Genomic DNA, 14,208 nt, shown 5'->3' with positions numbered 1-14,208 from the left:
AGCATCTACAGTTTATTTTTTTAAATCACTTTTTTTTTCCTGATCAACAGAAGGCTCATACTATTCGCAAATCTTTTTCAACAAACTATAATACAGTGGCACGACAAAACCGCGCTCGACTAAGCTGCGCCTGATTAAACCGCGTCGCTGACATCATCAACAGGGCGACAACAGCGAGAGCGGAGAAAGAAGGGCGCTTTAAATAGCGCTTTGAAAGCAAGCCGATTCAACTTAAGGTAAGGGTTAGGTTTAGGGTTAGCTTTAGGGTTAGGTTAAGGGTTAGGGTTAGGGTTAGGTTTAGGTTTAGGTTTAGGGTTAGGGTTAGGTTTAGGATTAGGTTTAGGGGGGTTAGGTTTAGGTTTAGGGGTTAATTTTAGGTTTAGCGTTTACAGCGTGCTTCTGCCTCCGCGCTGTTGTTGCCCTGTTGATGACGTCAGCTACGCCAAAGTTACAATGGTGCTTTAAAAAGTGACTTACAATTGATTCTTGCATTGATGGCTGTTTCGATGTCCCTTACGGTCATGTGATCAAAACTTGGTTGTTGAGCAATCGGCATGCTATTTACAGCAGCTGCATCACCCCAGAGTCACATAATTGCCCCTTGCCATCTTCCAGGGGGCTTCCAACAAGCCAAGTCGATGGGGGAGCCCGATTTGCTTAATGACTGCATGATTCGCTTAACAGCCACAGGAAAAGAGTTGTAAAATTGACTTTGCTTATCGACGGAAATTCCAGTCCCGATTGTGATCATAACTCAAGGACTACCAGTAGAGTATTTCTCCAAGCATAATTAGAATTGAAATATGGCTTTTTCCTATAGGGAAAAATATCTGCCGATCCCTTCGTTCCTTGAAAAACAGGAATGGGCACACCTGAAGTCTCTTTTCATTGGTTCCACCACAAATCCGCGAAGCCCTTATCCGCGGAGACATAAGCACGAAGACTAATTCGCGCCGCTCTAAGCGCTAAGGAAAAACGCGACCCTACCGCGATGACATAATCGCGGAGGGCAAATCCGCGCATTCCCAAGCACTCAGTACCCTAAACCTAACCCTAAACCTAACCCTAAACCTAACCCTAAACCTAAACCTAACCCTAAACCTAACCCTAACCCTAAACCTAACCCTAAAACAAACCCCTAAACCTAATCCTAACTCTTACCTTAATGGAAATCGGCTTTCTGCCGCAGCGCCGTTTTAAAGCGCCCTTCTGTTGCCGCGCTGTTGTCGCGGCGGTGATGACGCGCGGTGATGACGTCGCGGCTTTAGCGACGCGCTTATGTCTCCGCGGATAAGGGCTTCGCGGTTTTGTCGTGCCACGCTTTTCATTCACTTAATCTAGCTTTGATTTACCACACTATATTCTAGTCCAGTGTTTCTCAACCTTGTTGACTTTAAGTCCTGTGGACTTCAACTCTTCAGCTGGCTGGGGGATTCTGGGAGTTGAAGTCCACAGGACTTAAAGTCAACAAGGTTGAGAAACACTGTTCTAGTCATTCCCTTTTTCTTTCAGAGACTTTTGATACGATGCAACATAATTTATTGTGTTCAGTAATTACTGTTACACATGTGCAGCATTTCAAATGTTACTGAACTTTGTTCCTATAGATTCTAAATCAAAACATTATTGCAATGTAATAAACAAAGCATAATGCAGAATAAAACATTCCAGAGTTTTCATATGTAAACAAGACTATCTCTGCAGTCTGTCACTTTCATTCATGGCGGTGATCTTCTCATGGCATCTAAACAGCCAAATTTTGTCACAGCACAGATGGCTATGATTTCTGGCGGCTATAAAGAAGTAGCTGAGATAACATTCTTCAGTATAACAAGGAAGATTTCTTTTTAATGGCTTAAATCAGAATAAAAGTAGAGCTTAGAAAAAAAACATGCTCCATGCTTAATCTACATGAGCATTGCAATACTGGAATTTTTTTGGATTCTATTTTCCAAATATTTGAAGGGAAAACATTAAAATAAGACCTCAAGAAGACCCTATTTCTGTATTTTCAGATATTTTATTCTTTTATTCTGCAGAGAGGTTGTAGGTTCCATTTAGAAGTTACAAAGCAAACCATTGACTCTTAATTGATCTCGTATTGTTTGAACTTGTCATCTAATTCAGCGTAAATGTCTTCTATAATCAGTGGTGGGATTCAATTTTTTTTACTACCGCTTCTGTGGGCGTGGCTTGGTGGGCGTGGCAAGGGAAGGATACTGCAAAATCTCCATTCCCTCCCGATCAGCTGGGACTCGGGAGGCAGAGAATAGATGGAAGCGGGGCTAGTCAGAGGTGGGTATTTACCGGTCTTCCGAACTACTCAAAATTTCCGCTACCGGTTCTCCAGAACTGGTCAGAACCTGCTGAATATCATCTCTTGTCTGTAATATGTTTGATTTTATAAATCAATATTTTTCAATCTAGTGCACAGCAATGGGTACTATGCAGTGGTGGGATTCAAATAATTTAACAACCGGTTCTCTGTCCTAATGACCAGGCGGGTAGGTGGGGCTTAGTGGTCATGTGACCGTGTGGGCATGGCCAACTCAATCTCACTCAGGTCGATGGGCATTTTGCCTTAGCTGTTACAATGTAATAAGGGTTAACCGGAGAGGCCGTTTCTGTAAGCAGGGGCAATAAAGATTAAGCTAGAAACAACACCAGAATGTTTCCTTCCTGCCTTCCTTACAGGATTAGCCCTGTAAAGGGGGGGTAAAAAATCAAAAGAAGATTTCTTCCAACAACCGGTTTTCTGAACCTCTTAGAAAGTTAAGAACCGGTTCTCCCGAATAGGTGCGAACTGGCTGAATCCCACCACTGGTACTATGTCTACCAAAATCCATGGTGGCTGGGAATTCTACAATGAACACTAGTACAGCAAGAAAAACACAGTTGGGAGAAGGCTGCCAGAATTCATTGAATTGAGAGAGGTGGGGGGAGAACATTACTTACCGACTTTCGAGTAGGTGTGACTTGAACGGAATGGTAGAATTCCGGCTGAACCCTGCTACTCCTCTTGATTTTTCTTTTCTTAACTGATGTTTCTTGCTCACTCACTTGACGTGCTTCTACCAAGGGTTGTATCTCTTCAAGGCGAGGGACTACACGCCTTCTCACGTGGCGTGGGCTTGCTCTGAAACCCTGTTAAAAGATTACCGTTAAATCGTGTTAGATCTACTGGTTCTTGTCCTCTGTGCAACATGCATGTTATATCTAGTGGTTCGATCTGCAGAATTCAATCTGCTTTGAAATCTTAGCAAAATTATTACTAAATGTTCACGTGAAGTCTCCATCTTTCCTCCTATAAATAAGTAAGAAAGGACCGAGATAATTCATTCAAAACCCAAGCGAATCTTTTAAACAGAATGCAAGAATTCAACTAAAATCACTGCGTGGCACGAGAAAACCGCGGTCCACTAAAGCGCGCCTGATTAAAGCGCGTCGCTGACGTCATCAGCAGCGCGACAACAACGACCGCGGAGAAAAAAGGGTGCTTTAAAAAGCGCTTTTAAAGCAAGGCGATTAGGGTTAGGGTTAGGGTTAGGGTTAGGGTTAGGTTAAGGGTTAGGGTTAGGTTTAGGGTTAGGTTAAGGGTTAGGTTTAGGGTTACGTTAAGCGTTAGGGTTAGGTTTAGGGTTAGGTTAAGGGTTAGCGTTAGGTTTAGCGTTAGGTTAAGGGTTAGGTTTAGGGTTAGGTTTAGGGTTAGGTTTAGGGTTAGGGTTGGGGGGGTTAGGTTTAGGTTTACGCGTTAATTTTAGCTTTACCGCTCACAGCGTGCTTTTTTCGTCGTGCTGTGATGACGTCAGGTACGCGGTTTCGTCGAGCGCGCTTTAGTCGACCGCGGTTTTGTGGTGGAACCAATCACTGCAGAATCTTGGTCCCAAACAGTACAGAAGATTTATCGTGGTTCTCCAAAAAGGGAAATCAGAAAACTATACCCCTCATTTAATTGGCACTGTAAATATTTCCTCATGATGACCAAAGGATAAGAGTTGCAGAGGAGGCCTTTTTGAAAAAGCCTATCCTGTCAGAGATTCATTTAAATGGGATTTCAAATCTATTACTTCCAAGCTGTGGAATATATTCCCTCATGAACCAAATTTAAACCCCATTTCACTCTGCCTTTAGAGACGATCTAGGCTACATCTACTACATCAAGTATCCAGTGATTAATTTAAAAGACTTGGTGCAACTCTGCAATTTAGTGTCAATTTTATATTTTGAGTTGCATTTTCTGTCCTGCATTTTAATTACGTTTATAGCTTCAGCACAAAGATGAAATATACTGTGAATCAAATAAATGAAGGTATTAAAAAAGAATAGACACAATTCAGCCAAAATTAAAGTCCTTTGAAACCGTATCAGATCCCCTGGTGGAGTTTAAAAGAGCCGAGGTGGCGCAGTGGTTAGGGTACAGTACTGAAGGCCACTTCAGCTGACTGTTATCTGCAGTTCAGCGGTTCTAATCTCACCGGCTCAAGGTTGACACAGCCTTCCATCCTTCCGAGGTGGGTGAAATGAGGACCCGGATTGTTGTTGGGGGCAATATGCTGACTCTGTAAACCGCTTAGAGAGGGCTGAAAGCCCTATAAAGCGGTATATAAGTCTAACTGCTATTGCTATTTATTTACCCTTTTTATTTTATTTTTCCCTGAAGTCACTTTGTGGTTCACTTGGAAAGACTGTACTTGCATCCATGACTTTTGTGTGTGTGTGCGCGCACACACACACACACCTCCCATTGTATCAACTTAGGGCCATCTCATTCCGTATTAATATTTCTATATAGCAGAGATTTGAGTTGCTCCAAATGAGATGTGGAATAGGGAGTATTGCCAAGTGGAATTCAAGCTGCTTTAAACTTCTAAGCCTTTCCAATTTAAAAGCATGCAAAGTCACTACTCAAAATAGGAACGTATCAAACTAGATTGCTCTTCAGTTAACCTGAAGCTGAATATACAACCCGGCCATTCTAAGCTGAATAAAATAGTTTTGAGTCTTCTTATTTATGTAACAAAAACATACGGGAGTTGAGGAAACTCTCCATGTACCTGTTCTTAAAGAAGCACGCCAAACAGGAATTTGACTGGAATGCAGCAGATAAATTACGTGACGTAAACAACCAAACAAGTACGTAGATAAAATTCTGAGCAAGTGATTTAACCTTCACATTAATAGATTAATAATTAGCTGTTCTTTTAAAAGACAAATTGATGGGGTTTTTTTAAGTAGCAAAGCATTTTGATTAATACATAATATGGGGAAAAAAATAGGCATAACCTATACAGGGGTGGGTTTCTCGTCCCGTTCCAGCCAGTTCGGTTGGAACGGGGCCGGCGGCTTCCTCGTGCACGCGCGCGGTGCACGCATGCGTACTTGCGTCTGCGCGACGCTCCAGCTGCTCCTGGACGATCGCGCAGGCGCTGTATGCGTCCTGCGCATGTGTGGAAGCGCAGAACTCGTCAAAACCAGGTAAGGACCGCGGGCGGGCGGGCGGGCCCTTTGCCGTTCCCGGAAGTTACTTACTTCCGGGTTCGGCGACCAACCGGTTCACAGGGACCGCCGCGAACCGGTTGAAACCCACCCCTGAACCTATATTACTACGGTCCGTCAAATCACCTCTGATTCCTAGTAGTTATAAGCCTAAATCCCTCCAGTTTTCTTGGGAACATCTTTAATAGAAGGTTGCCAGTACCTTTTTCCTACACCTGGGAGAGACTGGCCTCAAGGGACCCAGCTGGTTCCTATGCCTAAAGCAAAAATAAACTCATAATCTCCTGATTTTTTTAATCCAATATCCTAAAACTACTAGACTAGTTCCTACCAGTTTGTATATTCCCACTTGTCCAACCCATCATCCAAATGATAAAGATTTAAGACCACTGGAACCTTAACTACTATAAAACTTAATCTGATCCTAAAGCTAGCTGTTACTTCTTACTCATAATCGTCAACGTCATCACTTCGCAACTAGGAAGGATTATCATGTGCCGTAAGGAAAATAATCAGACTATAGGTGAAACGTTATGTTTAAGTTGCTAAAGATGCAATCTTGCAAATGCAAAATACAAATATTTCTGAATAAACAGATAAAAGATTGTACCTTAAAAGTATCATATCCTGCTGCCTTTAGTTCTTAAGTGATAGAACAATTAGACTGAAAAAAGTGTTCTTAAAAACAGCATCCTTAAAATTATTCATACTGCCACTGTAAAAAAAAATCACCAGCTCTTTTATTACAAAACGACCCTTTATAATTGCATTATTGCATTATAATTGCAATATAATATAATTGCATTATTGTGTTTCCTATTTTCATGCTGGCCACATGACGACAGATACATCACTCAGGCAACGCAGGCTTCCTGGAGTGAGATTCAGAGATCATGCACCTCCCTCTTGTGTCAATCACCAGTCAAGACAGGAGGGGGGAAACCTTTAAATCTTTTTAGAACTAGCCTCTAACAGCAACGAGAAACTGGTGCTAGCAAATAACCCCAAGATAGCTAGCAGCAGCAGCTATTAAGAACTGCAGTGATAAACCTTCTCACAAATTCTGGAACACTTGTGAGATGTTTTGAGGATACAGCATGTGGAGAATATACGTGAAAAGATTGGAAGCATCTCATTTGCATCTAAAACTATGATAATGATTTTAAAAAATGATTAAGGGCTTTGAAAAGCAAGCAGAGCATTATTTATCTTAGCAAAGGATGTTCCAAACATCAAAATGAATTCAAAACGGTACCACAACATTGCAGTGTTAAGATACGCGGAATCAGCGATGAATCTTGAACACACTTGAAGAATAAGTCTAGGCAGCTCTTTGTGGCTTACTTCTGAATAAATCTGGTAAAGTTTATTAAAAAAATAATTCTTAATTTGCACGGAGGCTTGGTTCATATGCAATGTTTTACGTCTTTATGAAACGAATTAGCTGTATGGAAGTTCTAAAACAGTGTTTCTCAATCTTGGCCACTTGAAGATGTCTGGACTTCAACTCCGCTAGCTGGGGAATTCTGGGAGTTGAAGTCCAGACATCTTCAAGTGGCCAAGGTTGAGAAACACTGAATTAAAGAAATACAAAACAATTATAAATCTATGCCAGAAAAATAAACTTAATATTCCTCAGGAAAATACTCAACATTAGTGTTAGCGATAGGTAGTGCCACCAGCAACTGTTCAGCTTAACTTCAAATTTCTAACAACCCCTGGTTTTTTTCTTGCTAATTTAAACACTAAAACATGTTGCTCCACAATATTAAAAGCTGTCTGATACATATCTGGAGTAATACTCAGTTTGCATCTAATGTTCTGATCATTCCAATTTGATTCTAAAACAGTGTTTCTCAACCTTGGCCACTTGAAGATGTCTGGACTTCAACTCCCAGAATTCCCCAGCCAGCATTCGCATTCGTTGGCTGGGGAATTCTGGGAGTTGAAGTCCAGACATCTTCAAGTGGCCAAGGTTGAGAAACACTGTTCTAGAATAACTATCCAATGTCACCTCCACAAAGCCAGAAGCAAAACAGGGAGACGGTAGAAATCATATAGATTTATAGAAATCTTTCCCAGACTGGTTTTTATTGGATGCTATCTCCAGCTCATGTTATCTGAGGATTATGAGGGTTTTAAACAAAGAAAGGTAGCTGTAAGGATGTAAAGTTAAAAGAAATTGTTTTGCACAATGGGTGCTGTCCCTTTTGCAAGTGCTGATCGAGCCCTACATTTTAACTAACAGTAATCCTCAATAGAATTGCCATGCTGAGATTCTGGTTTCATCGGTCTGCAGAATAACTGTATGTCAACAGGCCAGTCAGCCATAAAAGTATTACTTTAACGTGGAAAGGTTGATGGGTTGAAACTCAGCTAGGTGTATACAGAAAAAAATTACCTGTATAGAGTTTCCTTTTGCTTTTTTAAACAGCACTTCAACTACAGTTTCAGGCTTACTTTTACATTCAAAACCAATTAAATGATAGACGTCATTCAAAAGAGAAAAAGGAAAATCAGAAGAATGGGCTCATTCCTTACAGGGGATATTTCTCTTTGCGCAATATAAACTGTGTTAGACCGTAGCCTTAATTAGTTAAGACGTAAGCATTTCAAGTGGAGGAATGTAACAATTGTGCAACCACTCATTACTGAAGAATTTTCCTACAGGGAAATTTTACACCTGAAAAAGTTGCCTGTGTATTTGGATGCAAGTCATTTGATTCTAATGCATATCCTTTTTTCTATCAAAGGCTACACTTTAAATTATTTTAAGGTATGACACAACTAAAAGAACCATTACATTTGTTTTCTAAGTGCCTCCCCTATATCTTAGGTTAATGGGAAATGATTTTCATTTCATTTTATTATATTTATATGCCGCACTTTTCCCCCGAAAGGGACTCAGGGCGGCTCACAACTCAAATCAGGGAAGGGGGGGTACAGACAAAAAATAAAAAACGAAACATAATAATACATAATTTAAAAACACACAACAGTCATACCATTCGAAACGGGGGGGCAACAGCTCTTTAGCCCCAGGCCTGTCGGAACAGCCAGGTTTTAACGGCTTTGCAGAAGGCCTGGAGGGTGGTGAGGGTTCGAATCTCCACGGGGAGCTCGTTCCAAAGGGTCGGAGCAGCCACAGAGAAGGCTCTCCTCCGGGTAGTTGCCAGTCGACACTGGCCGGCGGATGGAATTCGGAGGAGGCCTAATCTGTGGGATCTAATCGGTCTAGTGGAGGTGATTGGCAGCAGGCGGTCTCTCAAGTACCCAGGTCCAATATCATGAAGGATTTTAAATGTGAAAGGATTTTTCCTCATTAAGTATCTTGCTTAATGACATGGGAGTTATCTGTTCAAAGCTAAAGGGGAATCCAGTAAGTGCCCATAATTGAGCCTAATGTTGCAGTCCTCAACTTATGACAACATCTGAGTCCAAAATTTCCATTGCTAAGCAAGACGATCTTTCTTGCCACAGTTGTTAAGTGAATCGCTGCAGTGGTTAACTTAGTAAGATGGCTTTTAAGTGAATCTGGCTTCCCCATTGACTTTGCCCAGGTGGCGCAGTGGTTAGGGTGCAGTACTGCAGGCCACTTCAGCTGACTGCTATCTGCAGTTCGGCGGTTCTAATCTCACCGGCTCAAGGTTGACTCCGCCTTCCATCCTTCCGAGGTGGGTGAAATGAGGACCCAGACTCTGGGGGCGATATGCTGACTCTGTAAACCGCTTAGAGAGGGCTGAAAGCCCTATGAAGCGGTATATAAGTCTAACTGCTATTGCTATTGCTTCTTAGAGGTTCACAAAAGCTGATCATATGCAACCAGCATAATTAAATGCCAGGTGCCAAGGGTCTGAATTTTGATCAAGCGATGCTATAGCTGTCGTAAGTAGGAAAAATTGTCATAAGTTTATTTTTTTCAGTGCTGCTGCCGAAACTTTAGTCATTAAACAAAAGGTTGCAAGCCGAGGACTATCTGCATTGCCTTAATGCCAGGTGCTAGTATGTTTGCTTTTTAATTATAAAGGTAGATATTTTCCACCGGAACTTATTTTAAGGCACATCATCAAAGCTGCACAAAATAAAATTCAATACTTTATTGACATGTAGCCAGACTGGAAATAATGACTCACTACCAAATTGAGACATAGCTGCCTGTCAAAGCAGAAATTCCCATCTATGTTACTTGAGATTTTAAGAACAAGGGAATGATTCAGCGACCTGCAACAATCCGCAGCTCTTCAAATCAAATGAATATGTTAAAAACACAGTTTTGACGTGATAATCACATATTGATCTTGGCAAGAGTTCACAATTTTAAAGGGGAACCTCTGCAGATAACTTAGGGTTCGCAATTTGGGAGTCCTCCTGGATCCACAGCTGACTTTCGAACACCACTTGTCGGCTGTGACCAGGGGGGCATTTGCCCAGGTTCGCCTGGTGTACCAGTTGCGTCCCTACCTGAACTGGGAGGCCCTCACAACAGTCACTCGCGCCCTTGTGACCTCTAGATTGGACTACTGCAACATGCTCTACATGGGGCAGCCCTTGAAGAGCGTTCGGAGACTTCAGCTTGTCCAGAATGCAGCCGCGTGAGCGATCGTGGGTGCACCTCGGTTCACCCACGTAACACCTATCCTCCGCGAGCTGCACTAGCTGCCTATTGGTCTTCGGATACGCTTCAAGGCGCTAGTCATCACTTATAAAGCCCTTCATGGTATTGGACCTGGGTACTTGAGAGACCGCCTGCTGCCAATTACCTCCAATAGACCGATTAGATCCCACAGATTAGGCCTCCTCCAAATTCCATCCGCCAGCCAATGCCGACTGGCGACTACCCGGAGGAGAGCCTTCTCTGTGGCTGCTCCGACCCTCTGGAATGAGCTCCCCGTGGAGATTCGAACCCTCACCACCCTCCAGGCCTTCCGCAAAGCCCTTAAAACCTGGCTGTTCCGACAGGCCTGGGGCTAAAGAGCTTTTGCCCCACTCCTCGAAAGGTATGGCTGTTGTGTGCTTTTAAATTGTGTATTGTTATGTTCGTCTTTTTTATCCCCTGTCTGTACCCCCTTCCCTGACTTGAATTGTGAGCCGCCCTGAGTCCCCTTCGGGGAAAAGGGCAGCATATAAATGTAATAAATTCAATCCAATCCAACTTGCTGAAATAGTATACAGTGCCTGTCTGTATATTTTATGCATTTTAAACGGCATTTTTTTAAAAAAATGAAGAATTGCCTCTAAATGCCCTTGTGAAAATCACCATGCATTGTCTACAGAAGAGCTCTAGGTTATACAAGGGAGTCTCTTCTATTAAATCAACCAACTGATCTGGCCAGCCCCAAGCTGAATACTGTGTCAGAAATGTACCAATTTTCCAGGCAAATATCTTTCCTCTTATCTGAAATCCCTGCCTAAGGCAGAAATTTGGAAATATAGCAAGCTGTGCTCTAAATTATTTCCCTTTGTGACAATGTCTTTATTAAGTATTCACGGAGAAAAAGATGAATTAAAAGGCAGTCAAACCCTATTATGTCTGATGCTCCTGTTGTTCATCTCCGTGTCTATATAAATATAAATGAATGAGCTGCTAGCCTAAGAGTCTTATCCCATCTGCTGTCTTTTCCATCTGCCGTGTGTGCTTCTTAAGGAAGAATACCGCATCCTCTCCTTGAACTCTGCTTGATGTCATTTGATTTCTTGATCTCTTCGCTACGTCCCCAAAAGGAGTATTTGTCCCCTCTAGTTTAAAGGGTGTGGATAATCATTCTGTGACTCGCCGTAGCCTACGATGAAAGCCTAGTTTTGTTACCAGATACATCATCAAGGACAGGCATAACATTATTTTTGTACAGATATTCAAAAGCTCGTTTACGGGTGCAGAAATCATTTCACCGTTTTTCATTTCGATGCCAACGTACCCATGTAGACACAGAGAGGAAGAGAGTCTGCTTGACAACATTATTTAAACCTCCAGGTTCGCCCAGGTTCACCTGGTGCACCAGTTGCGTCCCTACCTGAACCGGGAGGCCCTCACAACAGTCACTCGTGCCCTTGTGACCTCTAGACTGGACTACTGCAACGTGCTCTACATGGGGCAGCCCTTGAAGAGCATTCGGAGACTTCAGCTTGTCCAGAATGCAGCCGCGCGAGCGATCGTGGGTGCACCTCGGTTCCCCCACGTAACACCTATCCTCCGCGAGCTGCACTGGCTGCCTATCGGTCTTCGGATACGCTTCAAGGCGCTAGTCGTCACTTATAAAGCCCTTCATGGTATTGGACCTGGGTACTTGAGAGACCGCCTGCTGCCAATTACCTCCAATAGACCGATTAGATCCCACAGATTAGGCCTCCTCCGAATTCCATCCGCCGGCCAGTGTCGACTGGCGACTACCCGGAGGAGAGCCTTCTCTGTGGCTGCTCCGGCCCTCTGGAACGAACTCCCCGTGGAGATTCGAACCCTCACCACCCTCCAGGCCTTCCGCAAAGCCCTTAAAACCTGGCTGTTCCGACAGGCCTGGGGCTAAAGAGCTTTTGCCCCCCCCCCCTCGAATGGTATGGTTGTTGTGTGCTTTTTAAATTGTGTATTGTTTTGTTCGTCTTTTTTATTCTTTATTTGTACCCCTTCCCTTGACTTGGATTGTGAGCCGCCCTGAGTCCCCTTCAGGGAAAAGGGCAGCATATAAATGAAATAAATTCAATTCAATTCAATTCATGAAAGGGAAGGCTGCACGCAGGGAAATGCTTGATGGGCTTTTTCCATGCATTAAATAGATACCTGCTCGCTTTTGCCCATCATTGTATTTTCAAGATAAGATTTACTTTGATGGTAGATTATGCCTACTTCGTGTCACTGCTACCCGAATAAATGATCCTCTTCAATTAGTGCTACTTTATTGATGCTGCCAAAGAAATGTCTGCAGAATTTAAGCTGTACATCCAGATCCTCGTCTCAGTTTTGTCCTCAATCCGTAGACAGGAATTCCTAACACCTGTAGTATTAAGCTCCCTAAAGCAATAAATGAACTCAATGAAGCGGTGGACGTGATGAACCGGGGACTGGAAGCCGTTAAAGACTGGATGAGAGCAAACAAGCTGATACTCAACCCAGACAAGACCGAGTGGCTGTTGTGTTTCCCTCCCAAAAATTTGACCAACATACCATCACTCAGGCTGGGGGGACAAAATTTAAACCCCTCAGAAAGGGCCCGCAACTTGGGAGTCCTCCTGGATTCACAGCTAACTTTTGACCACCATCTCTCAGCTGTGACCAGGGGGGCATTTGCCCAGGTTCGCCTGGTGCGCCAGTTGCGGCCCTACCTGAATCGGGAGGCCCTCACAACAGTCACTCGAGCCCTTGTGATCTCTAGGCTGGAAAACTGTAATGTGCTCTACATGGGGCTGCCCTTGAAGAGCATCCGAAGACTACAGCTAGTCCAGAATGCGGCCGCGCGAGTGATCGTGGGCGCACCACGGTTCGCCCACATAACACCGATCCTCCGTGAGCTGCACTGGCTACCTGTTGGTCTCCGGGTGCACTTCAAGGTCCTACTCACCACCTATAAAGCGCTCCATGGTAGTGGATCTGGCTATTTGAGAGACCGCCTTCTGCCAATTACCTCCCTGCGTCCCATCAGATCGCATAGAGTTGGCCTCCTCCGTATTCCATCCGCCAGTCAGTGCCGACTGGCGACTACTCGGAGGAGAGCCTTCTCTGTTGCGGCTCCGACACTATGGAACAATCTCCCCGTGGAGATTCGTACCCTCACCACCGTCCAGGCCTTCCGCACAGCCCTCAAGAACTGGCTAACCCGTCAGGCCTGGGGATAATCTTATTTCGCCCCTCCCGAATGCTGAGTGAATGTTGAGTTTTATTGTCTAATTTACTTTGTGCACATTTCTTTTTTCGTATTGTCCTACACTCCCCTTCCTTTTTGATTGTAAGCCGCCCTGAGTCCCCTCAGGGAAAAGGGCGGCCTATAAATAAATAAAACAACAAAACAACAACAACAAATCAAATTTGTATGACCCTCCCAATCCCAAATAAAATCACACTACACTTTAATGGTTCCACCACAAAACCGCGTTCGACTAAAGCGCGCTCGACGAAACTGCGTAGCTGACGTCATCACAGCGCGACAACAGCGCAGAGAAAAAAGCACGCTGTGAACGCTAAAGCTAAAATTAACCCCTAAACCTAAACCTAACCCCCCTAAACCTAATCCTAAACCTAACCCTTAACCTAACCCTAAACCTAACCCTTAACCTAATGCTAAACCTAATCCTAACCCTTAACCTAACCCTAAACCTAACCCTAACCCTTAACCTAACCCTAAACCTAACCCTAACCCTTAACCTAACCCTAAACCTAACCCTAAACCTAACCCTTACCTTAACTTGAATCGGCTTGCTTTTAAAGTGCTATTTAAAGCACACATTTTTCTCCGCGGTCGCTGTTGTCGCCCTGCTGATGACGTCAGCGATGCGGTTTAATCGGGCGCGCTTTAGTGGAGAGCGGTTTTGTCGTGCCACGCACTTTAATAAGTCACTCTATGCAGGTTTGTTAGCAATATTCCACAGTCAACCTGTTGTGGCCCGGCAGGAGCCGTTGGAGTTGCCGCCAGACTCCGACAGCGAGGGGTCTTATGAGTCGTCCCTGGAGGAGGTGGAGGACCCTGGACAGGATGCCGACTCCGAGCAGGGCAAGGAGATACTGGT

At 43.8% G+C, this 14,208-nt stretch overlaps 1 protein-coding gene across 1 annotated transcript in view; it reads right to left on the bottom strand.

Moving 5' to 3' along the window:
- Positions 1-14,208, bottom strand: part of DST (dystonin) — a 410,298-nt gene that overhangs the window by 372,666 nt on the left and 23,424 nt on the right. The window contains exon 3 of the mRNA XM_087718947.1: positions 2,956-3,144. Within this exon, the coding sequence (XP_087575073.1) occupies positions 2,956-3,144 (189 nt within the window). The remainder of the gene's footprint in view (positions 1-2,955; positions 3,145-14,208) is intronic.

Source organism: Thamnophis sirtalis, unplaced genomic scaffold (genome assembly GCF_051295495.1).
Source record: "Thamnophis sirtalis isolate CommonGarterSnake01/CBP01778 unplaced genomic scaffold, rThaSir2_p1.2 scaffold_6, whole genome shotgun sequence".
NCBI lineage: Eukaryota > Metazoa > Chordata > Lepidosauria > Squamata > Natricidae > Thamnophis > Thamnophis sirtalis.
This window is presented reverse-complemented; position numbering and strand designations above follow the sequence as displayed.